We start from the raw sequence: 25419 nt of genomic DNA, 5'->3' as shown, positions 1-25419 counted from the left end.
GAGTCACGGCCGTTCTTTGTGCGTTATTGGATAGTCGATACGGCATTATTTGTTATTATTGCAGTTGGGCTATCGCTCCCCAAAATCAGGCTGATTACCCAAATTCGGGAAGGCATTGCGAATTTGCGAGGTTGGATGAAATCCTCGTCGCTGTCACGGAGAAATCCGTTAACACCTCGTCGATGCCCACGGCTCCTCTCAGCCACCCCCTGGCACCCAGAAACCTCCACTGTCTTTACGTGCTCTCCACGTGGGTCGGCCCGTAGTTTTATCACCCCACAGTGTGTCGGACTGTCGGTGACGCCCCCTGGGGCATGGGGTCACCATGGTCGACCTTCGACCCTCAGACGGCACATTCTTGAGGTGGCGCACCATAGCAACGAACTTTAAGAAGGGAATGGGATGGGTAAGGCTGTGTTATTGAACGCACCCCTACCTCAGTGCTTCAACCTTTACACGCGCGCGACACTGCTAACAATAATGCATGTGGAGGCGCTCCAGTATCGCCGAAATAGCAAGACCGACTCCGCACTGAAGCTTGACGGCGAACCTCGCCCTGATTCAACCGGTTTTCTTCATATCAGCGAGTCCGACACGCAAGGTGTCTGTACTCTGCCTACATATGGTTCCCAACAACACTCACCCGGCTCCGAGCCTACTGGGCCAACACTTCCCGGCGCAAATAATCGGGGAATTGACAAGGGACAGGGTGATGGGCAGGAAGACCACACTGTGCCTACCGCAAACCAGGGGGGTGACTCGACAAACGCCCGTGAAGCCGAACTTCTGAAGATTTATAAAAGGTTGGACAACTTCTCTGCGCTAAGAGTTCACGCCCGCCAGTCACGTATGGAACTTAGTTACAAGCGAGAGGACGAAATGAAACTCAGAGTGGAACTCATGAAGCGTCTTAACGCCTTCTTTGCGAACTTTGACCATCCCGAGGCGGGTCCCATTATGCAAGAGTATGAGCTTCTTCAGACAGCCGCGGAAGAATATGTGAAAATGGAAAATAGTTACCGTGAAGAGGAAGACCAACTGGAAGAGCAAGAATACCATCTCAGTGTGTCCATGGAGGATTTTTCCGTCTCGTTCAATAAAGGGGAGGCACCGGATTTTCAAACTTATACGCGAATCTCAAGCCCGAGCACAGGAAAAGAAGAGGGTTCCATGGACGAGACTCCAAGTTGTATACTCACTTACCTAGCCGGCATAGCGCAGGAACGGATGCTTCAAGAACAGCTTGCAGACCTTGAATCAGAATGGTATATGGCCAACGAAAAGCAGGCACAAAGGCAGCGATTAGACTTGGCGCTAGATCAAGAATCTGCAGATTTCCTACGTACATTTGCGGAAGAGCACAACAAGACATGGAAGGACCTAAACAATACACAGATGGACGTGAACGCTTTCCGCATGATTTGCCTAGAGCAAGGCCATAGGGACTTCGTTTATCAAAATCTCTCTTCCCTCCACTTTTACCATCCGTACGTCGATGAAAATACATGGGAGCCGGAGCCAAACCCTTTAAGACTTCCACCTCAAGAACAGGCAGTATTTCCAGAACATACCGGTGCATCACCCCTGGGCAATAATTATTATTGGGACCTAGAAAATGACATCCCTGAGATAACACCAGGAAGCCCACACAAATTCAACCAAGCTCTCCAACAAAAGTCGTCCATTAGTTCTAACGAGTACATGAACAAGTGGATGCTCCACCAGCTTCGAATCTCATCAGTTGGCATATGGCGCCTTACCCACTCGCCTCTCTGGAACCCCCTTCGTGAGCAAGGCTGGCAAGACCAAGATATCGGACAAGCTGTACTCGATAGCTGGTTCTCCGATGAAGCGGCGCTGGCGCCCTCATCATATAGCCCGCATCTGCATAACAACGACGAGGGAGAAGATACCGTGGTCGGTCATGCAACGGGCTACAAAACGGGCGTCGTGGTGAGAGCCCAGTCTTTACCCTCACCACCATCTTCACCACGAGCGTCGGCCCCGAAAGTCGGTAGCATGCGGCCGCGCTCCAGGCCTTGACAATTGGCTTTAACTTTTCTTTCGCTCTTTATTTTCGACATATATCTAGCTGGTATATGCATACTCCCAGTTCATTTTCTTCGCTGCAGTCGACTGCATTTTCGCCATCTTTTCTTTTCATATGTCATCTGCATCAACCGTCGTCTACATATATGGGCAAGCATTCAGAGGGTTTATCAATTTGTTTAGGGTGATTTCTTCTTTTTTCTTCTTTCAATTTTTATTCTGCTCAACGCTGTCTTTGTATTATTAGAAGAATATCTATCGGCTTTCGGTTCAGCATTTCTAGGCAGCAACTAACTATTCTCAGTGAGACAGAGATTTAAACTGGGGTACCTCGAAACAAAGGTACTATATGAAACAACCTTCTTCAGATGCGATCTTGACCATATGTATATCTAACTAAGTACAAAAAAAAGAAGTAAGGAACCTGAATGGGAAAACAGCTTTAGATCGTAGTGCTATCAAATAATACAAACCCCCATTCCATATCCATATCCATATCCATCCATTCCCGTGATAATATAAACCATATGGGCAACAAAGCAAGAAAAACGACTCCAGATGAATATCATTCTCGTAACATAAACATAAATCCCAATTTCACAATCCATTGTTCCCATTACGCTCGTAAAGTTTCTAGACATAGCAGTCTCCGATAACCCAACCACTTCGGTATTATTTACAATTTGATAGGTAGGTAAATAAAATGGAGACTTGCTTCATGAATACCGAGTCTCCTCAGTCGCTATCACTCAGGCTGTCTCTCCGTCGGCTACGGGCTCCATCGCGGCGGTAGCCCTTGCTCAGACCGGGGATTGGGTGGTGATAGCTGACAGTTCCAATGTCTTGTTCTTCGGTGTCAACGTTTGAGTATTGGTAATCTGAACGTGCCTGCGAGTTTGAGGAGAAGTCGAGGGGTTCGGTGTAGTGGCCGCGAGAATCGCGCTTACGCGGACTGCTCTGGCGAGAAGAGGAGGTTGGAGGTGCGCGACGCCGTTCGCGGCGGCGGTTGTGTCGGCGGGCTGATGGTTCACGAGCCATACGTTCTGTTGTGGTCTGGCTCATGGTCTCTTCTGTGCCGGGGGCAAAAGAGAAGTCTCGCTTCTGATTAGAAGGGCGAGAAGGCTCATAAGCGTAGTCGCGGACTTCGCTCATTTCGCTCCGGTTGTAGTGCGTAGGTGGGTTGGAGGTGTCGTAGTCGCTACCGTAGTATGTGCCATCTGCTTCACGGTTGATGCCACCAATCTGTGCAGGCTTTTCCTTGCGGTAGGCACGAACATCCTCGTCCGCCTCGCCCTCATACTTCTCATGTCTGCGCTTTCGGCGGAATTTATCGCGAAGGTTGCGCTTGCGTCTCGGTTCTTTCTCAGTGACCGTAGTAGCAGTATCGCTGTATCCGGGAGCGGTATCGGCCACGGTGTATCCATCATCGCTGTAGCCTTTACCAACGACGCTACCTCCACCTAGCTTTGTGCTTCTTGTAGCATTACTAAGGGTTCTCCCATCAGGCCCCTTTCGCCGCAGAACGGTTGACTTATAATCTTCCCAGTCACCCTTTTTCCAAATGAACCCACCGTCCTTTGCCCAAAAGAAAAACCAAATGGACGCTAGGACAAGTGCTGCTCCCAAAATAGCGAACAAGGCATACAACCCACGCATGTTTATGCTGCTTGGGTCGATTGCTCCTTGTCCTGGTCGGTACGTTCTGTCGGCATCACGCGCAGCCAGTGTATGTGTTTTGTCCAATTGAGTGGTCGGGGTTACAGTGAGATCGTTCTCCAGTTCTCGTGGGGAATTCTGATGGATGCCGCTGAGAATGGATCGACCAAGAATGCTGGGGAACCACCCCGCCTGCTGGACTGGAGGCATGATTACTAGAGCTGTCAAGAGCACGTAGCCCGAGACGAGTCTCCGGTTGTTTAATCAAGGGCAATCCAAGCAAATATTGCGTTCGACTGGAAAGGATTCGTATCGAGAGGCAGATTTCGTTGTGGTGTTCGCGATCTCCAGCCGATCGGTAAAGTTCGTAGAGCGGGTAAATAGAAGGTGCAACTAAAGAGAAGCAGTCGAGGGTTGGGTTAGTAAGTTGAGCAACGAGGAAAGTCAAGCTTCAAAAAATGAAGATATTACCAAGAGAAGAGGGAATGCAGTCAGAGAGGCATCAAGAGATCGGGTCCCAGCCCGAAAAATGCGGTGGTTGGAGGAATTGGAGAGGCTGGGAATGACGCTCCTTTGTTTGGGTTGGCGCCGTGGCCGGGGTAACGGGCTGACTCAGCTGTCTTATCGGCCACACCAACCCGATCTGGATCTACGGCTTTTCCCCCGCCGAGCCAACACTCAAGACGATTCAGTGTATTTCTTCGCTCCCAGCCACGAGGCCGTAGTAGCTAATCGAGATTTGCGAGCCCGCTAGGCTTGAAAATAGGGTTTCCAACCTAGCTAAAGGGTCTGCACTCGGATTGGCCCTGTACAGCATTTATCGACCTTTATGACTAAAATTGAAGCACACAAGCAGTCTACGTCGGAGCATTTTGATGCGAGTGCATGTTAGGACTTGGGACAGTTACAAATCTCAACCGCGTGCTGCGTGCGGTGTTGGACGAGTTGCACCGCGCACATAATATATCATGCTTAGTTTGGTGAGAAAAGCACTCGTCAAGCCGTTAGTGGGGCAGTATCGCTGCGAACTTTACCTATGTGACGCATACTCGAGATCAGAAGTTTTGACGGCGATGGAGATAATCAGATTAAGTCCATGGTCCCTGAAGAAGCCAACTTCTGACAGTGTTGGATCCTGAGGCAGATGAGGCTTGGTTAAAGGTGCGGGAAACGGCATGAGAACAGGGTTCCTGTGCGACGGATGTGACTGTCGCATCCGAGGAAAACACTGCATCCAGATATCGCGCTCGATGTTGTTGAGTGGCAAATTGGCAGACACCGCAGGGTCGTGACTCACATCAACACCTGTTTGGTTGGCATTGGGCAGGAATTGAGCATGCAGGAAGGCAGGATCATGGGGCAGGCTCCATCATCAAGCACGTAGAGTGCGGAATGGGAGAAGGGGAGTACTCTGATTGAGTCTTCCATGTCTAGCATGCCGTAGCTCAGTAGATAAATCAATTGTTGGGATATAATGACGTAAAGACAAGTGCGAAACAGACGATTATCAGCCTCAGACAGACCCCGCCACGGTGAGGACCTGGAGGGGCCATGTTGGGGACTTGGAGTCACCTCAAACGACTCCAGATTCCAGAGACGCAGCATCAGGAGCTGTGGTGGATGGTCTCCTGGTGGGAATTCGCTCCTTGGGGGGGGCGAAGATATCTTCAAACACCACGGGGGGAAGCTGCCGTGGAATGCAACCGACGAGTGGACGACCAGCATTCCCTGTCATGAATCTCATCCAGTGGGCGAATGGAGGGCCGGTCCGACTCCGTTGCGACCATTACGGGCAGCTTGTCGGGTGGAAATTTTCTAGCGTTCTTCTCAGACTTCTATGGGGCTCCATTCACCGAATTGTCCTCCACTTCGCTCATTGATCCAAACGGGAGCCAAACACAGTGGAGGCAAATGCTATTGGGCCGCGACAGCCAGTCCGTCAGCCGTCGTGCATGTCTTTGGGCAGCCAGCACGATGGGGCAATAATACCGGCACAGGAAGTGGCGCAAGTGTTGCAAAGCTGGTCTACCGATGTTGAGCTGGCGGACAGGAAAAAGAAACAGGATGGGATGAATGAAGTTGAGCTAAGAATGGAGCCGGAGTAAATAAAAGTCAGTTCCATGGATTGTTCCATCTGCGATCCACGGCTTCCGGTTGATCCAGCGGGGTCGCTCTGTTATTTCCACTCCTCTCACCGCTTGATTCTCATCGTACTCTTGTCACTCTTGTCCGCAGATGAATGAATAATCTGGACGAATTCTATACTTCCGTGTGGTCTTGGACTCTGTCGACCGTGCAGTCATACGTGCATTCATATCTCCGAGAATCTTCTGGAGACGCAGTTTCCTTGCATACCGCGTCAACCTTTCTCCTCATTTTCCAATCTATACGGAAGTACTATGTCGAGTCCGAACTTGTCGCATCTTGTTCCATACTACTATCATGTCTCGGTACAATGTTTTGGAGCAATGACGTTACTGAGAAGCTCGATTAGTGCCACCGCGTCGCATATCGAGGCGTAGTATCATGGATGTTCCCTCTTCTCTTCCCTGCTTGGAAGCAGTAAACTCCAAGCGAATGCGGAGTACAGACTTCGCCCTCTTGTCTCGAATTGTCACATGGTGGAATCATGAGCCAGAGCACGAGCCGTCGTGTAGAGTTTCACAATCGCCATAGAGTTCTGCCCCCCAGATGGACTGCCATCCTAGCAGTCGCTGGTCTGATATGCCTTCGTCTCACAAAAACGCTCAAAACTCACGCGCTTTCGCAAGGACCCATCTGGTGAAACCACAACTTCTCGGTTGTGGATACACTGGAGTGCGTTTCATGGATGGACGGGCTTTCTCTCAGTCCCCGAGTCGAGTCTGAGTATCCATCGTCGCTGCGATGAAAGCGCGCGATTGAAGCTTCGGGCCCTCCATTATTCCTTCAGAAGGCTGAGTCGGTCACCCCTTGCGTCGCCAGCCCGTGTCTGTGACGGTATGGTCCCTGTCAGATGTACGCTGCACTGAATGTAGTCGAGTAATGCCACGCCGATCAAGGTAAGGTCCACGTCCTTCTGGGGTACCCTGGCACGTTTGGATGTGTCATTCCCGAGTGGAAAAATGAAGAGTGGTATTGATAGCTTCACCTGATGAGGCTGCAATATCTCTGCTGTTGTTCTAAACACGGCGCGTGGTATGACTGCCTATCACTCCGGAAAGACCAGATTCGATTCGGCCACGACGGTGCGAGCAAGTATATATAGTTAGATAGACACTGCAAGTAATCAGTACAATACACTGCTGAATACACTATACAGCAACAAACAATCAGTTAGCGGCAGATCAGGCATCGCTCGGCAGCCACTCGCCTCTCATCCCCACCACAATTCGTCCTTCCGGTTTTTGTCGATGGTGCTATTCCGGCAGGAAAAGTGTGGAAAAGCTGTGGGCAGACGAGGTATTATTCGTCATCCCAAGCAGACTTGCCCATTTTGCATCTCCGAAACGAGGAAGACGTCCAGCAAGGGGGGCCTGCGACGGCAAGATCCATGAGAGGGAAAAAAAAAAAAAAAAAAAGACCCCTCGGGCTAAGAAATTCCAGACGATCCGTTTTCTCGCGACAAGGGCAGCATCATTATCATTATCACGATTATTATTACTCCGCTGGAGGGAGTTGGGTTGCGACTTAAAACTGGCGTCTGCGCGAGGCTCACCCTGCAGTTTTTCTTCCCCTCTTCTCCGTCCGCCGTCCATCGCTGCCTCACTCTCAGTCTCGCCGGCCACTGGTCGGTGATCTTCTTATTTACTGCCTCGTTGACCTCTTCAGCCTGATCCGGCCCTCTCTCGTCTTCTCGCATTCTTGCTCCCTCCCATCTCCACACTGGACCCCACCTGGTCCTGTCTGTTCTCTCCGTCAGGCCCAGATCCAAGTCCAACCCCTCCATCAGTCCAACCGTCGTCGGTTACACGCTGCTTGTCACCATTCACACTCTGCTGCAGCCTCTCGACTTTTTCCTCTTTGAGCCCTCCACTCACCGTTTGCCAGCCGACTGCTGCAGCGCAAGCGCGCTTCCTCGCTCTTCTTTCCTCTTCGCCTGATCCGTTGGTGGACTCTGGATGCGTTCCTGTCTTGTCTGTTCGCTCCCGCCCGCCTCGTCTTTCCACCCACTTCGTCGCTAGTCCTGCGCCAAACTCTCTTGACCAAACACCTCTCTCTTTTCGATGGAGATACCGCTATCTATGGACGACGCTGCATCCACTGTTCATCGCTGACAGTCAACGATTTAGACGCCGTCATCAATTACGCTACGCCCAACTAGCTGATCTGCGCCTCTGGATCCTTTTTTCACCTTACGACTCTCCTCAGAGTGTGGGTTGCTGGACCAAGCCAGGAAGCGGGTGGAAGCACCAAGTGGGAAAGGCACAATTCAGTTGGGGGGGCAAAAACACGAAAGTAAGAAAAAAAAGAAAAGAAAAGAAACGAGGAGGAAAATTTTTTTCTTTGACTCATTTGGATGAGCAGCCGCAGCATTGGCTGCTGTGAGTGACCAAAAACCCCCGAAGCCCTGTCGGGCCAACACGTTTCACGTCATCCACAGTGCCTTCACCAAAGCCAGCACCCCCTCCCGCTTGGGGACCCAACTTGGGCCTTGGCCGCCGCCAAAAAGCCATGTCGAGGAAAGTTCCTCACGCCGCCTTCGTCGAGGAATATGATGAGGAAACTCATGTTAGCCTCCCGGAAACCCGTCAAGTTGCCAACGCCACTGCAAAACGCTCCAAGGCAGACATAAGGAAGCCGGCCAGGGAGCCTTTTGTCGAGGCTGCCAGTGATTCAGGCTACTCGAGCCGCACTGCTGCTACCGTCAACAGTGCCCAATCCGTCCCGCCGGCCCAGAAGCCTCCGGTCCCTCTTAAGGTCGACACCTCGCACAAAAGAACCGAGCTTGAGCGAGTTCGTTCGAGAACGAAAGAACGGCCTAAAGAACGGCCGCGGGATCGCAGCGCTCGTCCAGCACGCGACGACAAGATGCACGCGGGGCCTTTTTCGGCTGGATATCCCCCGGCCCACGTTCCACGATCTCCATCCCGATCCCAAAGACCTGAGCAGATCTATACTCAACAGTATCCGAGAAGCTATTGGGAAAATGATCGTGGCCTATACCATGCGTCAACTCCTGTTGAGCCACGACAACGGGAATATCGGTACCACTCCTCGCAAGGGTCTTCATATGACTTCCCTCCACCGTCACCGTCGCCCCACACATCGCGTTACCCTCCGTCGGCCGTTGTACAAGTCTCGCAGAGTAATCGCCCGCAAGGTCGGAATGCTCGTTCGAATTCCTATCATGCCAACAGCCGCCCTGTGAGCTTTCATGGGATGATGCCGCCCATGAACGGGATGATGTACAGTGGATCCCCGATGGACCGATACGGCCACGGCCCGCCGCTGTCCTCCTCAGCTTACTCCAATTCTCCGGTGTATCCTCCGGCGCCCCTTTCGCTCTACTCTCAACAGTCGTCTTACTATCCTTTTCCCGGCGCCGCCAGCCCACCTGAGTTTCACGAGCGTTCATTGTCACGGCCCAGGGAGCAACAACGTTCGCGTCGTCCGTCTGTGTTCGAGCCTCCCCCGATTGACTATGGTACATCAGAGGAAGACGAAGAGGACGACGATGAGATCGTGGAAGAAGAATTGCCGGAACCAACCCCACCTCCCCCACCTCCCGGACCGCCCCGTCAAGCACGGCCACGGCTCCCATCCCATTCTCGTAGCCGTGGCGAGGAAGACTACTACCAGTACCAATCAATGCCACCGCCACCAGCGCCAGCCAAGAGCAGGGCCCCTCCAACCATCATCCAGAAACAGAAGCGGCCTGAGTTACCACGAAACCCAGCAACCACTGCGTCTGTAATGTCTGAGCGTCGTCCTTCGCGGTCTCTTGACATGACGGACCTTCGGGATGTTCTACCGGAATATGGTTACCGCGGTCCAGGCGGACGAACTGTGATTCCTGAGCGGAATCGGAGTCTCCGACGTCCCTCCATCGCTTATCACGACTCCGCCAGGTCAGGTAGTCCCCAGGTTGCTGTGGAGAACTCGACTAGGCGACGTCGACCACCCACGGTGTACAACTACTCCCCGAGTGACGAGCTCGAGGAGAAACAACGTGATGTGGAGGAATACCAGGCATCACAGTCCAGCAAATCCACAGCCGTCCCAATGTCTCTGAGCGATGCGTTGTTGAAGGCCAAGGCGAATTCCCAGCATGCTGGGAGTGATAGCGGCAGTCAAAAGAGTCGATCAGCTAGCAGTCGGGGTAGCGGCAGTGATGCTCGCACTCGGTCTGGTGGGAGCGGTGTTTTGACTACGACTCGGTCACCTGAAGATGACGATAACATTATCATGACGATGAACGGGGTTACGATGAGCTTTACACAAGAGTCTGTGGGAGGCAAGCGCATCAACGTGCGAACAGGCCAAACTGGGGCTGTTGAGTTGAATATCGAAGGAAAGCGCCCCAAGAAATACTTGACAGGCGGTTCCGAATATACAACTACCAGCAATAACTCCAGGAAGGGCGACCGCAAGTCTGATCGTGCCAGCCGCCGCTCTAGTCGCTCAACGTACACCGGCGGTCGTTACTAGTCGTCTCTATCGCATCGACACCTGAGCTTTCTCCGATAAGAAGCCTGACCGAGAAGCTAAATGAAGAGGACGAGACTGGCCTATGCGCCGGATTTGTCAAGCTTCTGTGTTTTCTTGGACGGGCTACGGTTTCGGTTAATAGCAAGCAGGGAAACATGCGGAAGAACACGACTACACTTTGTTTGTCAGATTTTCTTTGGGAACAGCAAAAAAAAAAGTTTGATGGTTTTGGGTAAAAAAAAAGACTGGCTTTGGATTAGGAGGCATTCTCGATTTCTGTCCTGAGCACCGACTCGATCATTTCCGCTATGCAAGAAACAGCTGGTTCCAACACAACGTCTATCATGTTCTACGTGATTGTATGATTTTTGATGACCTTCCACGATGCACTTTACGCCTGATGTTTAGTTGATGCTCATCTCATGTCATGTTTACTTATGGTTATGGTTATATTTTACGTCGACGTGACTCATGTTATATCTTTGCATCTGTCTGTATGATTTTCTTCTGGATATCCCAACTGGTTTCTTCATCGTTTGTTTGTGTTGCGTTCTTCCATGCTCTGACAGTCAGCATTGAAGAAATGAGCCAGGATTGCAGGAGGAAAAGATATACCCCTTGTTTCTGTTTCGTGTTCGTGATTTTAGCAATTCATGCATCTTTTGCACCTTTTCTTCTGAATTCTTTCTCTTTTGCTTCACTTAATTCCCCCATTTGCATTTGCTTTAACTAGCTAGATACCTTGTAGTCGGATGTTATGCTGGCCCAGGCCAAGCGATCCATGTCCGGCGATGCCCTCACCTCTACCTCTATATCCACATCCCTACCGCTGTACTTTTTATCTTCATCTTCACTTTTTCTCTGTTCCCTATTCATACTACCTTCACATAATCTGTCCATGTATTTTCCGACTTTTGACCCCAGGTTGATACATACACCTACCTAGATAGACTTGCAATCTACTGAAACCTCTAGTTTTGGTTTACTTTGTTCTGGATGGAGGATATAGAGAAGAAGCCGCACCCTGCTGGTAAATGGAATGTTCAGCACTCCAGGCCTCTCCAATCTGTCCCTCTGTCCCTCTCTCGCCCAATTAAATGTCCTTTGTTCTGAGATTTTCAACCCTGCCCATTTCCCTCCCCTTTTGCTTCTTACCAGCAAGCGGTGAAACCTTCACAGTGCTCAGGAGCTTCTGACACGTCGAATGACAAATTCTACCTCAAGTCTTTCTGTCCTCCGAGGCTACGCCTGAACCTACCGCACACCTTTTTCGTCAGATATAACTAAGGCCCTGTTTCAAATGTTCCAAGATTCGGTTGAAGAAGAGTTTTGTAGATAACCTAACATACCCGATAGAACATCTTACAGGCCCATTTCGTGGGGGCGGTAATCTTGTATTTAAAAGAGGTTAGTTGTGTGAAACTGCTTCACGATCCTTTCTCAACATGTTTCATTAGCCACTGGCGCTTCATAACTACATACAGACCCAAAATGCGTATTAATACACTATATGTGCTGCATGCCTCGTACAGAATACTTCCTTGAGCCGCTTGAGTGCAGATGATAAGGGGTGGTATAGTGCGGATTGCACTGACTCAACACTCGAGTCACTCTGGTGTAAATATGCCGTGGTGTACTGGCATAAATTATAGATTGAACTTTATTAGCTGACCATAGTGCAAACTGACGCGATTTCACATAGCTAGCAAAACATAAAATCTTCCACCGGTTTTTATCCTCTTTTGCCGCCGGTCCATGGCGAAATTGGCCATATAGAAGTAAACATCACCTAACTAACTAGTTATGTCTTAATACGGGCTGACTCATTCCGCGCGGGCCCGGCACCCTTATGCGCGCCTGGCCGCTATCTGGCATTCCTTCCCCCGTCATATCTCAACTGTCATAAGAAGAATCGTTCTCTTTAAGGGCAGCACAGCAAAAGACAACACAAGTTATCATTCCAAAATTTATGGCTGGGCCCCCATATTCATCGATTGGCTGCGTAAGCTGCCGAAGACGCAAAGTGAAAGTAATCTTGTCCCTTGTATCTGAGCACGGCGGTTACTTACAACCAGTTCTTAGTGTGATCTCCAAAAGCCGGAATGTGCCAACTGCATCAAGAAGGGTATTTTGTGCTTGGGATATGACCCAAACAAGAATTTTCTTTATCATAAGTTGCGCCCCGAAATAACACGCCATGGTACAGCGAAACGCCCCGTTTGTCAGCTCATTTGGCAACTGAGACCATTATCTCTGCCATCAAATTTCAACATGTGTGCTGAGGTCCGTAATCAGCTCTTTGGTGCATTTATGAGCAGGTTCTTTGCTCCAAACAAGAACGTAAATGGCAGAGACGACAGCCTCTACCTTCTCATGGCCCATTTCCCTACCGTTGCTGGTGAATCTGAAGTATTCGATAGATCCGCCATGGCATTGGTGTGTTCATTCCTGGCAAACGACTCTAACGATAGGTACCTGGAACACCAAGGGCTGGAGATCTATAATAGTGCGCTCAATGCGATGGTTTGTGGCCTACAACACAAATCCGGAGTAAGGATTGATATGCTGTATGCGAGCATTCTACTCCACACACGTGAGGTAAGAGTTTGGTCAAGCAGTAGTATTAAACCCCTTATTATGTACTTATGAAGAATGATAGACTCTTTATAGTAGCGACCACGCGCTTCAATGTTTATTCACCCACGTAAAAGGCGGATCGGCACTTTTGAAGCAACACAGTCATACTGACCTTGATAACATTGCATCTTCCATACTCAAAAGGCAAAAATGGACGATAGTAAGTACAAAAAAGATTCAGATTAGAAGCATTCCTAACTTCTTCCCGGCATATTGCATTCTCAATACAAACTACGGATCAGAAGAAGACTGGGAGTGTCTAAGTAAAGGCAGGACTGCAAGTCCTCTTGATGAAATTTTCGGACTGATTGCGGACTGCGCTTCTCTCCAAAGAGATCTGGCGGTCTCTTTCTGTCTCCTTAGTCCCACGAGAGAGCTCGCTTTCCAAGGACTACTACAACGTTGTTCCGAGCTTGAGAAGCTCCAAAAAGACTGGTGCTCTCGCAATAATAAGGACTTCTTCCCTAGCACCAATCATGAAAGTCCGGAAGACGATCCTGAATCTTTGAGGAACTTAACATTAAGCCCACATGAATTCGGCAGCCTTGATATCGCCAAGACATACTGTCTATTTTGGATATCGTCAATTGTGGTGAAACGAGTCATTTACCAAATTCAGAAGCAGTTGCCGGGGACTCCGGACCCTATATCCATTTTATCCTCTGCGCGAGAAATTTGCAGGACCGTGGCTTTCTGCATGAAGCCCAGTACACAAATGTCAGTGGGACACCTAGCGTTATTCGGAATATCGCAGGTATCTAAAGGATGCATCGACTGTGGACACGTGGAAATGTTCAACTGGTGCCAATATATTTACTCAATTATTCAATCTCGTGGAATTGGCCTTGCAGGACGTGTGAGTAGGGAAGACTGGGCATTTTGGCAATTGGCTGAGAATCAAACAGCCTTTCAATCACACATAAATGTTAATAGAGCCTCACTCTAGATACCTCACTCGCTCACGTTATTCACTCTCTGAATCCTTCATTCCAGTATGATGCGTCCATGGCATTTAATATGCTGATATTCCTAGTTAAGTTGATGGCAACCATTTTCGGCTTTTGTAGGATCAACCCCAGAGGCTGTTGGTGAAGTTTTCACAAACGCGGCGGCAGCGGCTACTATGCACTAAGAAGAAAATCCACACTGCCAAAGGACCATAGATTCTTGTCAAGGTGCGAGAGATACTCCCCATATATTCACTGGTAGCCTGGAACTATGTAGTACAAATTTCCAGAACGACTTTTAAGGGCCACGAGAATCAAAATCCCAAGGAAAAGCCTGATTACGATATGTTTTGTTACATTCCTTGTGAATGAGCTTCGCTGAAAAATAGATTACATAGATAGGCAACACAAACTGTATTTCACACAAGAACAAAGTGGCTTATTTGTATCAGACTGTATGAAGACACCTCTTCTGCTGCCCATTTGGGGCCCGGCTTCCCTTGAGTAAATAAGTGTCAACAAGAATCGTAGCTGTACATTCGGCCATATTTCATTAATCTGCGTCGAGACTGACATTTTTTGTCGTCCATGTGCTTTCAACCAGAGTCACCAGTATCCATCACCCGCAAGATATGGATGTAATGGTCTAGTATGCCCCACTGCATAGACTTTATGCTATATGCGCTGACCCGTAAGACACAATACCAGTTATTTCCCTGCTGGTAGCTCGGAGGGTGGTAATGAAGAGTCGGGTGCCTCATAAGGATAGACCTGAGGATGATCCTGATAACTCTCTGGCTGCATTATCGGCTTCACCAAAGTTCCAGCAGTACCGTCGGAAGATGTGTTTTGCGGAGCTTTGTGTAGCGCATTTCTCCTTCCCCAGAGAAATCCTGCGCCTAGCATGGCGGCCGCTAAAACAGCCAACGGAATTCCAACACCAAGGCCAATTGCGAGTTTTGTGGACGCATCCGACGAGCCTGATTTCATCTTAGCCGGGGCTGTTGAGGCTGTTGCCGTAACCATGGTCGTAGCTATCCCTCCGATCGTGACGAGAGTGTCGTTCAGGGTAAATCCGCCGTCGCCATCACAGCACGACTCGTCGTTACCGCAGCAGTATTTATTACCTTTCCCGCAGGGTGTGACAGCAGTCGTTCCATTTGAATTTCCACCTTCCTATAGGGAAATTAGCATGAGAAAATGGCCGGATATACAGACCTCAACACCGGTGACGCACCGCAGTACTGCAAATAGACTTTGCTAAACAATTTGGGCTCTCCCATGTCTGATCGGTACAAAAATCCCTCCAATACCCAGTGGCAAATGAGCTATTTGCAAAGCAAAGACCAGTGGAAAGGCAGGTATCGGGAATCGTGTCATTGAGCCGACAACACATTGACTCGACTCCGTCAATAGCAATACATGGCAAATATTTGTCGTCCTCGACTGCGTATCCTTCAGCGGTATAACACGTTGTCGCGTTTGACGTGACGAGAAGCGCAAGAACGAAAGTGCATAGTATCATGAGACTCATGGTGAGAGTTTGGTGACCTGGGGTCCTAGTGATGTGGTGAGGACTGTTGGCATCATTTCTAAAATTGCCGAGCACACGGGGGATAAATATGTGGGACAGAAATGCTTTCTGAGTGCTTCGAATGGGTCTACGCCACGCTCAGAGCTGTTGGGGCCATTTCATTTTTAGTTTCATGCTGAGCCCTTTGCTGAATACAATATCGACTTCAGGTTTATCAACAAATCAGGCCCCGTGCCAATATCAACTATTGTTGCCGCTTTACTCATTAGCCTTCTCAGTCCCCTTCTGTACCTGAGCCGTGCAGTTCTCCTTCCCCCTCTTAGTGTAGCGATGTGGCAGATAACGGCGAATGATTCTGAGTGCTATACATACATATGAAGGTGTGCCAACGGGAATAGAGGAGTTAAGCATGTTATTTCCGTTATAACCGCGCCCATTTGCTCGCCAGGGGGGTACCTATGCACTGTCAAGCTTTCCAAGTGGGGCAAATATGACTTGCTTCGCACAACTAACCGCTTTAGGAGATCAGCACTATCACTAATTGGGCCTGTCCCCTTGTCTGTGTATGGCCTCGTATGTATTTTGTTATACAATCCATGCCTGTGTACCAAGGTAGTTCAAAGCTCCCTCGGAGTACCTTTTCTTGGCCTAAGATATATGCGTACAAATAATAGAAGTTATTAATTGATTATGACTGACTATTAAGTATAATATACTCGCAAAAAAGTCTTTCTAGTACTGAACATTCATACTGGGATAGGCATTTCCCAGCCTTTAGCCTCTTTCTTAATTTAGCAATTTCTTTTTTTATCATCTCATTCCTTTGATAGAGGCGAGGAATGGACAATCAGGTATGCTTCATAGTACCAGCCAAGGATTACATCTCCGCCATGAGCTCTCTTTTCTCAGAAGTGGAATCTGGAAACACAAACAGGGTTTGGGGGTCGTCAGTCTGCAAAGGGTAGCCATTTTCAACATTGATTTCAGAGATCCTCATATTCTAGATGTTATATAATAAAACAGCCTTGAAACAAATACCGAAAACTTCGAAGCACCTATCGAGTTTCACCACCTCCCTCTGCAAGCCACCAGATCCCCGAAATATATAATGTAATAATAACAATGGATTGGAACGTGGCCGATGTCCGACATCCAATTGTACTCACAAACTCACCCCACCCCAACTCAACTTAACAAACCAAAGAAATCTATATATACCAAAATAGCCTGACTCAGTAGTAAGACAGCCTACCTCTTCCTCAAAAACAGCACCACAAACCCGAAGAGGCGATAGACCGCAATAATCCCAATGAGGATGCCAACCCACTTACCCGTGCGGCCCGTCGCGTACCCGTACTTCTCAAGAACAGCCGTTCCGCGGATCTGGCAGTAGCTCGCAGGATCAGGCGTATACATGCAGTTACAGCCAGCACCGCAGGAGTAGGTCCGGGAGGCGAATTCATTGACCATCATTCCTTGGAAGACGTACGCCTATTTATTTTTAAAACTCCCGTGTTAGTTTTCGCAACTACTAATTAAGAGGAAGGAAGGGCTGGTACCTGATAATCAATATAATGGAAGACATATTTCCAGAATGGGTTCAAAATTGTAGGCGAGACGAGGAACCCACCGACGCTCATCCAGAGGCCGTTTGCAAATGCGACAAGGGCAAGTGCGATGACGAAGTTGGGGAATATGGAGGTGACGAAGACGACGAGGGACTCGGCGGCGACCAGGTCCAGGAAGAGCTACATGACCCAGGTGAAGAAGGCGGAGGCGCTGGGACGGAAGTTGGAAAGCCAGTAGGAGACGATGGAGAAGAGGATGGATATTAGGACTGTTGCGGATGTGTTAGAATAGAGGCAGAGGTGCGACGGAAGGGACGTACGTACAGAGAAATGGGAGGCCGATGATGAAATTTGAGATTATGAATGGGAGCGCGCCATATAGTCCGTTAGCCCGTTCTTTTGTGAATGTTGCACGGTCTTCAAGAAAAGCTGGGACGTAGGCGACGGCCATGAAGCTCATGAATGCTGACCCGAAGAACTGGCGAGATTGTTAGCTAGCCTGTACTCGAGGGTAATGGCTTAGGACATACAATCGCATTTATAAATGACTGAATATAGTCCTGATCCGTCTTTAGCCGTAGCCAAACAGTGCCCATCATAATTGCCAAACCTGCCCCAGTTAGTATATCCTGTATCTTTAACTGGTTGCGCTTGACGTACCCATGTACATGACTATCCGGATGCCGTACGCCACAACATCGCGATAGCTTTTGATGAACGAGCGATGGAGGAGGGAAAGGGTTATACCCAACAAGCCTGGCCGACTAGTCTCATCCATTTTAATGTTCCTGCTATTCTTTTCAGCGAGCTCCCCGCTCTGGCGAACTAGTCCACCACTCTGCGAAGACCGCGTCCATGCAGTTTGAATTTTCGTCACGTCATCCTGCATCGAAGACTTATTGCTCGCAAAGTCAGAGCTGACAATATCAAGCATGAACTCTGCAGGGTTGGTTTGAGGCGGCACAGGATATCCGATGCCACCGAAGTATGACGGGACGTCCCTGACCGGGCCATAATAGCAGGTTTTGCCGCCGGAAAGAAGCAATAACTTATCGAAAAGTTGGAATGTCGCTGTAGACGGTTGATGGATACTCGCAATAATGATGAGCTTCACAAATCAGCCTCGCCCTTGCTAACAACCGCGTTTTGGGTAAAGCAACCACCAACCTTATTAGCCCTAGCCAATTTTTTGATGTACGAGATGACCTCATAGCTTGCAGTCGAATCTAACCCGCTGGTGGGCTCATCGAGAAACAGAATCTTCGGACAAGTGATAAGCTGACTGGCGACGCTAACCCGCCTCTTCTGTCCACCGCTGATGCCCTTCCTAATCGGAGTCCCAACTAGTGTAGATGCCTGGTTCTGAATTCCGAAAGCCTCGAGAAGCATCTTTATTCGTGCAACCCGCTCCGAATTCCTCACAAACCTGAAAACCGCTCCATGTTAGAACTTTCTCAAGTACAAAATTGCCAGTGGTGCACCAATCCAAACATACCCCGGTAGAGATAGGTCAGCCGCAAACTTCAACGTCTCCTGCACCGTTAACGACCCAATAAGCGCATCCTCCTGCTCAACATAGGATGTAACGCGTCCGAAAGTCGCATTTTCAATCTCGCCGCCGTTGATATAGCAGTGGCCCGAAGACTTAGCACCAGACGAGGCGGCGCGGCGCGCAAGGACATTGAGGAGTGTTGTCTTGCCGCAGCCCGATGGGCCCATAAGCGCAACTAATTCCCCTGCACATCTATTAGGTATACGTACACCGCCGTCATGGCGCGTTTATCCCCCCCGGGTCTTGCATATGGGTGGATAGATAGAAAAGTAAGGTGTCAGGTACGGTACGCACCTTGCTGCACGCTCCCATTGATGTTCTCAATCAGGTTCCGAGGCTGTTTCGTCCGCCGGTCCTTAACGGTGACAGTGAGATCATTCCACGAGAATATCTGGACCGAGTTGTTCATGAGAAAGTTGTGGCCGTCATTCTGTTCTAGATCGCGGGTGTTTAGCCCGTCACTGGAGGAACTGTATGCCATTGTTTGTTTGCGCGAGTTGAACAATAATAATTAATAGAATAAATTATAGTATGATGAGATATTTGTCCTTGGGATCGAAGGCACTCGCAAGTAAACGGACTCGAGCAGAGGACAAACTCCCGAGCCGCGTACTCAAGGACCAGGGCTGGTCCATTTTATCGGTCGTGTAACGGGGACTGGGGCGGGTCTCCGACTCGAAGGAGCACTAGCAAACGGCGACATTGGAGCTGGAGCCAGAATGGAACAGGGAATGATCCAGCTGGGCGCGAGGGTCGGAGTTCAGAGGCGTCTAGCAGAGGAGGGAGAGTGTTGGTGTTTGCCCACAGTGAGATGGTCCCCGAGCGAGTGCCTGAGGCAGCCGCCTCTACTATATCCCTCGCAGTCCCCGTCAAGCATTCCAACTTCCTTTCTAGAACCCATTGCTCTTCTCGATCCGCGATCCCCGATTTAGCGCCTACTTTTTACGAGTCAAAACCCCCGGCTCGTGTGAGGACCCCACTTTACGATCTATGTTGGGCAGGATGTTGCATTTCCTTCATTCCGTGTCACCCCAGCCGTTTCGAAGGCAGACAAAGCTGAGTCTGACAGACTGCCTGACCGAAGCCACGATAATATTTGCCGGGTTTAATTCTGGTAGGTTGACACTGAGACCGGGATTCTCTTGGTTCGTCCATAATGCCCTTGTCGCATCAGCTGGGGATATAGTCGGGGTCTAATTGGGTGGTGGTGCGTCAGACTAACGCCGCTGCGGACGCCGTGCTCGGGGTTCAACTACAGCCCTGGTCCACAGGTTCGCCGTTAACGATTCAGCGATGGCAATCGAGGGGAACAGGTGGGTTCTCCGTGCGGATCAGATGAACTGTTTGCTGCCCGATCAACTAAATTCTCCCTCGAGAAAGATTCGAGAGGCTACGGCTTAATGATCGCCTAGACTACTGTTCTGCCAAGTAGCGACCGTGGTGCTGAATTGGAGAAATCGTGTATTCCGCTTTTCGGGAATCTAAAAAAGGATAAAAATTTCGCTTTAAATTTTAGTTTCGTACTTCGTTTACATCCTGGATAGAAGGTTAATATCGGCTTCGTTTTATTCAAAATAGAGTCTTGACTTACCGGCTGACAGGCGTGAGACCAAGAAGTCGCATGCCGTTGTTCAGGACTTGCCGGGCGGACTCGTACAGAGCCAGACGGGCCTTCTTCACCTCAGGCTCGCTGCCCACAACTCGGAGGGTATCATAGCCGGAGCTGAGGATGTGAGTCATACGGAAAAGGTAGGTGACGATGGTGGTGGGTTCGAGAGTCTTGGTGGTTTGAGCGATGGTGTCGGGCCACTGTGACAGCAGACGAACAAGGTCGGTGGCGTGGGCTTCCGTTAGGAGATCGAGGTTGGCTGAAGAGAGCTCCTCCACGTTCATCTCCGCCTTACGGACAACAGAGCAGAGACGGGCGTGGGCATATTGCAGATAAGGACCGGTGTCTCCTTCGAACGATGTCATGGCATCGAGGTTGAAGTCGTAGCCGTTGATACTATATTAACGTTAGGGTGTTAAATTTTATAGACGGGACAGGGTAACGTACCGCTTTCCAGACATATCCTGTACCATGACGGAGGTGATACCCAGGATATCAGCCGTCCGCTCAGGGTCCTCAATCTGCTCGTACTTGGTGGCGTTCTTCTTCATGACCTCGTGCATCTTTTCGCCGACGTCCTTCAAGATATCATCCAAGAACTTCACGGTACCCTTGCGGGTACTCATTCCGCGGACCATACCGAAGTTGATGTGCTGGCACCGGCTAGCCAGGTCCTTGTAGCCCATGAGCTCTGTGATCTTGAAAAGCTGAGCCAAGTGCAGATCTTGCTGGGAGGCAACAACATAGATCATCTTGTCGAAGTGGTACTCCTCATCACGCTCGAGAATAGCACCGATATCACGGGTCAGGTAGAGTGGCGTACCGTCCTTTCGGACAATGATGGCCTTTCCAAGCTTCTTCGCGCCGTGCTTGACAAAGTCAACGATAACGGCACCCTCGGACTTCTCAGAAACACCGCTCTTCTCTAGTGTGTCGTTCGCGGTAGACATACTCTCCTGTTTGATTTGCGACTCGCCAGAGTAGGCATCGAAATCGATGTTCAGGCGGGCGTATGTTTCCTTGTATTTCTGGATACTGAGCTCACGGAATCGGCGCCAGAGGGCCAGAGCATCAGCGTCACCGTCCTCCATGCTCTTGAAGTAGCGACGTGCCTTCTCGTCCTCACTGACATCAACAAGCTTCGCGAGCTCCTGCTCAAGTTCGGCGACATCCTCGCCCTTCTCCTTCTTCGTCTTGATCTGCTCCTTAAGCTCCTTAATCGGACCATCCTGCTCAGACACAATGCCATTGACCTTGACGTAAACATCAAACAGATGGTTAATGGGGTCCTTCAGTAGCTTCTCCTCATCACCGAACTTCTTGTATCCGTTCGCAAGCAGACCATACTGCTTACCCCAGTCACCGAGGTAGTTCATCTTGGTAACATCCCACCCGACAACAGTGTAAAGGTTGGCCAAGAAACCACCAATAATGGTGCTCCGCAAGTGCCCAGCATGGAAAGGCTTCGCAATGTTAGGCGACGAAAACTCCACGATCATCTTCTTCCGGCCCTTTGAAGGATCCTGGGGGTCGCGCAGACCCAGGTTTCCATTCGATCCATACGCCGCCTTGTTGCTGAGAATCTTTCCGATGACGTTCTTCGAGAGCGGCGTAGTCTTGAAGAAGAATGTGAGGTGGACGCCATTGGCGATGGGGGGATTGACGAGATCGGATTCCGGGAACTTCGATGCGAGCTCTTCGGATAGTTCTTGCGGCTTCTTTCCTTTGATTTGCAGCGAGGGAACCTAGGAAATCCATTTCGCGTGTTAGCCATACCGCGTGAGATGAATATACTGGCTTGATGATCGCGTACCGGCAGGACAAGGTCACCCTTATCCAAAGTGTTCGTCCATTGCAGGCGGGTATAGATCTTCTCGGCGTCAATGTCCGCGGCAGCGCCCAAGCTCTCAGCAATGTGCTGTCTGTAAAGATCTACGGGATTCAGAGACGGAAAGCAGTTAGGGAACTTAGATGTCTCCGAGGTAGTCTGGAGAGAGAGCGACTCGACTGCCGCAGGGAGAGAAGTAGCAGACGCCATGGCTGGGGCTACGCTTCTCGTGAATCCTCGAACAGAGGGTAGACGAGAGGGATTAAAAAGGCGAAAGGAGTAAGGGCAATTTCGCAGTGCGGCAGAGTTATTCCGGAGAGGATAGGATAGGATGCTCCTGCAGAGGGTGGTGGAAAATCGTTGAGCCCCGCTAACCAGACTGTGACCCATAGAGGGGGATTCTTTGAGCTCCTATCAACTGCAAGAGGGGAACTTTTTTTCTCTTCCAATGACTCAAACCGGCAGTTCTGCTGCCCTGTCAGTCGACCACCGGGCGGTGAGCATAAAGTTATTGTCAGTGACTCTAAAGCCCTAGCCCTAGTTATTTCCCAAATTGGCGATACTTTCGATTGGAGCTTAGTCTCTGACGTCAACGCTCCAGGCCTGTTTTACTAGCTGGACTATACGGAAGATGCAATCCTCTATTTCCAATATGGTACTCTCAACGCCCATGGTCCAAAATGGCTGACCGGCGCCAAAAGGCCATATCGCGCTCTATCCTACGCGCTTTAACCCGTCGGGGAACCGCGCGCATTTCGCTAATCCAGCGCATCATCGCCTTCTTTCACATCTACTACCTGACCCTCATCCGCTACGAAAAGGAGCTTTTCCAGAAACTGCGCACGGAAATATGGAGTCTCAGCGAAGAAGAGTATATATCTTGCTTCAAGACAGATGGAAAGTCTTCCTTGGTCTCTATGGGCGATTTAGGCTTCTCCGGTTCGGTCCGTACATTCTTGTCCCAGTTGATCGCATTCAATTATCATGATAGGATCAAGTCTAACAATACAGTAAAGACCTTCTTCAGAACCTCCAACTCAGCCTTTCTTGTAAAGAGCGTTCCCAGACACTTTGAGCACTCATTCTTCCGCAAAGACCTCCTCGAGCCTTACTACCAATACATGCGCAACCACCCTGAATCCCTCCTCGTCTGGATAACAGACTACATCTACGCACCATACACCTCGATCGGTAGTATTTTGCGCACATCACCAGCACACCACATAATCATGGACAACATGCTCTACGGGAAAGAAGAACTGCCAGACGGCGACAAATGGGAAACCTACGACCTCAAACCAATCGACTATTTCTACCCTGAGCGCGACCTTGTGCCGGACCCGCTAGTGAGCGAAGACACGTTGGAACGACTAGCTGATAAGTTCGAGGACAAAGTGCGGCTTAGCCGGAAGAACTACGAGGCCGTGAAGCGGACGTTGGAGACAGACACTGCGTTCCTTGCCTCGGCGAATATCGTGGACTATTCCTTATTCCTGGTGCGGTTTCCGGCATCGCTCAAGCCTGAGAGTTTGGGGCGCAAGACGCAGTGGCGTGTTGGTGTGACATCGAGCGATGGGGTTTGGAAGTATCGGGCTGTTGTGTTGGATTTCTTTTGGGCCAAGCATAAGCTGCATGCGCAGGCCATGACGGGTGCGGTGGAGGCGTTTAATGTTATAGGGCGACAGGGCCCCATGAGTATCACGACTACGGCTGATGAGTATCGGGAGAAGTTCCTGACTATGGCGGATGAGATGATGGAAGTACATGTGCCGCCATCGGAGCAATGATAGGTGGGTTTGTTATCAACTTTTCGTTGGGAAGGTGTCTATATATCAACATTTGTAATATAATATCGAACCACTTAATCTGGCAATTTCCTGAAATGAATATAACACCATAGTTATATTTTGTAAACCCGGGTCGGATCGTCTGATGAACGCATGATAAATGTAGCTGTAGTGTATCTAGTCAACTCCTACGCCTAGTGGATATCCCGTCCCAAAATTAGTTCAGTCCGAGCTATGCAGGTTGAGCACAAATTGTCGTTTCGCTTAGAAGCAGAAGACCTGGTCCTCGAGCTTGCTGACAGGGCGGGCCTTGGTGTAGCCGAGAGACTCGGTAGCCTTCTTCATGGCGCTAACCATGGGAGGAGGACCGCAAAGAAGGATCTTGATATCAGAAGCGGGAGCAGGGAGACGTTCCTACAAGTGTCATTGGTTAGTCACTGCAGCCGTCTAGTTTGCACAAGAGACAAGACTCACCTTGATCATGTCAGGGGTAACGAAGCCGACACCACCAGTCCATCCCTCGGGAGGGTTGTTGAGAACGTAGTAGACGCGGAAACCATCGTCCTCGGCAATAAGCTTCTCCAGCTCCTCCTTGAGCAGGATGTCGTCGGGGTTGACATTGGCGAAGATCAGGTCCACCTGGGTGGTGTCGTTTCCGCCGTTGCGGGGACGGTTGCGGATAATGGCCTTGATGATCTGGAGCATGGGTGTGATACCGGTACCTCCAGCGATCATACCAATGTGGCGGCACATGTTGGGAGTGTAGACCATGGCACCCTTGGGGCCGCGCACCTTCATGGTCTGGCCGACTTCCAGGGTGGTCAGGTACTTGGAGATGTTACCCTGGGGGTACGCCTTGACGAGCAGGTCGAAGTAGCCGGCTTCATTGTCGGAGGAGATGGGGGTGTAGGAGCGCACAACCTCCTTAGGCTGGCCCTCAATGGTGGCGGCGAGAGAGATGTGCTGGCCGATGGGTAGACCGAGAATGTCGGTGGGACGGGGCAGGGCAAAGCGGTAGATGGTCACATTGTGGGAGACCTCGTTCTTCTCCTTCAGGAGGTAGTCTTGGAACTCGGTAGGGTTCAGGACCTTTCTCGCTTCTGCAAAGCATGTCAGTCAGCCCATATGCGCATGTGACATTCCGCGACTGCTGCACTTACTGGGAGCGCCGCCGCCAGACGCCAGCAGCTTGAAGCCAGTGAAAAGGGCAGCTGCAGCGACGGCATAGGGCGTCCATTCATTCTTGACAAAGAATGTTCCGACCACGAGAAGAGCAGAGGGAATGAAGACCGCAGTGACGTTCTCCGCAGAAAAGGCACTATGAGCATCCGACATCGGTCAGCTATCAATTGGAGACTGCAGAGCAGAAGGAGTGAGAATACCTCATGTTGACGACTTGTGAATCCTCCGGCAGCCCCGATACGGAAGAAGAGAAAGGAAAATAAACAGCGAAAGGAAGAGAAAGCGAAGAGGAAGAGAAGTGGATGGAGCGGGCGGAATGGCAGAAATCCAAGCTCGGTCTGTAGTCGGTCTGCAATCGGGGTATTTCAACTTGGTGGGCGGGTAATGTGACGGTAATTACGCCTCCGCTCAACACTCTTCGATCTGGAGATAAGTACTAC

The 25419-nt window shown here is 50.1% G+C and overlaps 9 protein-coding genes across 9 annotated transcripts; 4 read left to right on the top strand and 5 right to left on the bottom strand.

Moving 5' to 3' along the window:
* Nucleotides 1–480: 480 nt before the first annotated feature.
* Nucleotides 481–2043, top strand: ASPVEDRAFT_83251 (uncharacterized protein; the record flags this gene model as incomplete). Its single annotated transcript, XM_040817345.1, has 1 exon — nt 481–2043. One exon carries the CDS (start codon nt 481–483, stop codon nt 2041–2043), a length of 1563 nt encoding a protein of 520 aa, XP_040667484.1.
* Nucleotides 2044–2606: 563 nt separating this feature from the next.
* Nucleotides 2607–4046, bottom strand: ASPVEDRAFT_41308 (uncharacterized protein). Its single transcript, XM_040812317.1, has one exon. The coding sequence runs from the start codon at nt 3913–3915 to the stop codon at nt 2785–2787; it is 1131 nt and encodes a 376-aa protein (XP_040667483.1). The 5' UTR covers nt 3916–4046; the 3' UTR covers nt 2607–2784.
* A 4101-nt stretch (nt 4047–8147) lies between these two features.
* Nucleotides 8148–10552, top strand: ASPVEDRAFT_41305 (uncharacterized protein). The gene has a single exon (XM_040812316.1). The coding sequence runs from the start codon at nt 8359–8361 to the stop codon at nt 10333–10335; it is 1977 nt and encodes a 658-aa protein (XP_040667482.1). The 5' UTR covers nt 8148–8358; the 3' UTR covers nt 10336–10552.
* Nucleotides 10553–12232: 1680 nt separating this feature from the next.
* On the top strand, nt 12233–13976 carry ASPVEDRAFT_41303 (Zn(II)2Cys6 transcription factor domain-containing protein). The gene is made up of 3 exons (XM_040812315.1): nt 12233–12364; nt 12418–12933; nt 12995–13976. Exons 1-3 carry the CDS (start codon nt 12305–12307, stop codon nt 13916–13918), a joined length of 1500 nt encoding a protein of 499 aa, XP_040667481.1. The 5' UTR covers nt 12233–12304; the 3' UTR covers nt 13919–13976.
* Nucleotides 13977–14291: 315 nt separating this feature from the next.
* ASPVEDRAFT_41301 (uncharacterized protein) lies at nt 14292–15854 on the bottom strand. The gene is made up of 2 exons (XM_040812314.1): nt 15157–15854; nt 14292–15095 (listed from the first exon to the last, which is right to left on the bottom strand). The coding sequence occupies exons 1-2, from the start codon at nt 15451–15453 to the stop codon at nt 14628–14630; spliced, it is 765 nt and encodes a 254-aa protein (XP_040667480.1). The 5' UTR covers nt 15454–15854; the 3' UTR covers nt 14292–14627.
* An 847-nt stretch (nt 15855–16701) lies between these two features.
* ASPVEDRAFT_83247 (putative ABC transporter) lies at nt 16702–19054 on the bottom strand (the record flags this gene model as incomplete). Its single annotated transcript, XM_040817344.1, has 9 exons — nt 16702–16944; nt 17013–17201; nt 17265–17290; nt 17346–17499; nt 17552–17631; nt 17682–18129; nt 18189–18447; nt 18517–18757; nt 18868–19054. The coding sequence occupies 9 exons, from the start codon at nt 19052–19054 to the stop codon at nt 16702–16704; spliced, it is 1827 nt and encodes a 608-aa protein (XP_040667479.1).
* A 1048-nt stretch (nt 19055–20102) lies between these two features.
* Nucleotides 20103–22220, bottom strand: ASPVEDRAFT_28363 (arginine--tRNA ligase; the record flags this gene model as incomplete). Its single annotated transcript, XM_040810103.1, has 4 exons — nt 20103–20109; nt 20165–20578; nt 20630–21927; nt 21996–22220. The coding sequence occupies 4 exons, from the start codon at nt 22218–22220 to the stop codon at nt 20103–20105; spliced, it is 1944 nt and encodes a 647-aa protein (XP_040667478.1).
* A 470-nt stretch (nt 22221–22690) lies between these two features.
* On the top strand, nt 22691–23797 carry ASPVEDRAFT_129987 (phosphatidylinositol phosphate kinase family protein; the record flags this gene model as incomplete). Its single annotated transcript, XM_040806677.1, has 2 exons — nt 22691–22954; nt 23027–23797. 2 exons carry the CDS (start codon nt 22691–22693, stop codon nt 23795–23797), a joined length of 1035 nt encoding a protein of 344 aa, XP_040667477.1.
* A 264-nt stretch (nt 23798–24061) lies between these two features.
* Nucleotides 24062–25132, bottom strand: ASPVEDRAFT_28361 (cytochrome b5 reductase family protein; the record flags this gene model as incomplete). Its single annotated transcript, XM_040810102.1, has 3 exons — nt 24062–24211; nt 24272–24897; nt 24958–25132. 3 exons carry the CDS (start codon nt 25130–25132, stop codon nt 24062–24064), a joined length of 951 nt encoding a protein of 316 aa, XP_040667476.1.
* Nucleotides 25133–25419: the final 287 nt, after the last annotated feature.

Source organism: Aspergillus versicolor (genome assembly GCF_001890125.1).
Source record: "Aspergillus versicolor CBS 583.65 unplaced genomic scaffold ASPVEscaffold_4, whole genome shotgun sequence".
NCBI lineage: Eukaryota > Fungi > Ascomycota > Eurotiomycetes > Eurotiales > Aspergillaceae > Aspergillus > Aspergillus versicolor.
This window is presented reverse-complemented; position numbering and strand designations above follow the sequence as displayed.

Coding starts and splice junctions, on each gene's coding strand:
- ASPVEDRAFT_41303 (XM_040812315.1), top strand. CDS start 12,305: ATGGCTGGGCCCCCATATTCATCGATTGGCTGCGTAAGCTGCCGAAGA. Junction 12,365..12,417: donor GCCGAAGACGCAAAGTGAAA/GTAATCTTGTCC, acceptor ACCAGTTCTTAG/TGTGATCTCCAAAAGCCGGA. Junction 12,934..12,994: donor TTCTACTCCACACACGTGAG/GTAAGAGTTTGG, acceptor GAAGAATGATAG/ACTCTTTATAGTAGCGACCA.
- ASPVEDRAFT_41305 (XM_040812316.1), top strand. CDS start 8,359: ATGTCGAGGAAAGTTCCTCACGCCGCCTTCGTCGAGGAATATGATGAG.
- ASPVEDRAFT_41308 (XM_040812317.1), bottom strand. CDS start 3,915: ATGCCTCCAGTCCAGCAGGCGGGGTGGTTCCCCAGCATTCTTGGTCGA.
- ASPVEDRAFT_41301 (XM_040812314.1), bottom strand. CDS start 15,453: ATGAGTCTCATGATACTATGCACTTTCGTTCTTGCGCTTCTCGTCACG. Junction 15,096..15,156: donor AGTCTATTTGCAGTACTGCG/GTGCGTCACCGG, acceptor ATTTCCCTATAG/GAAGGTGGAAATTCAAATGG.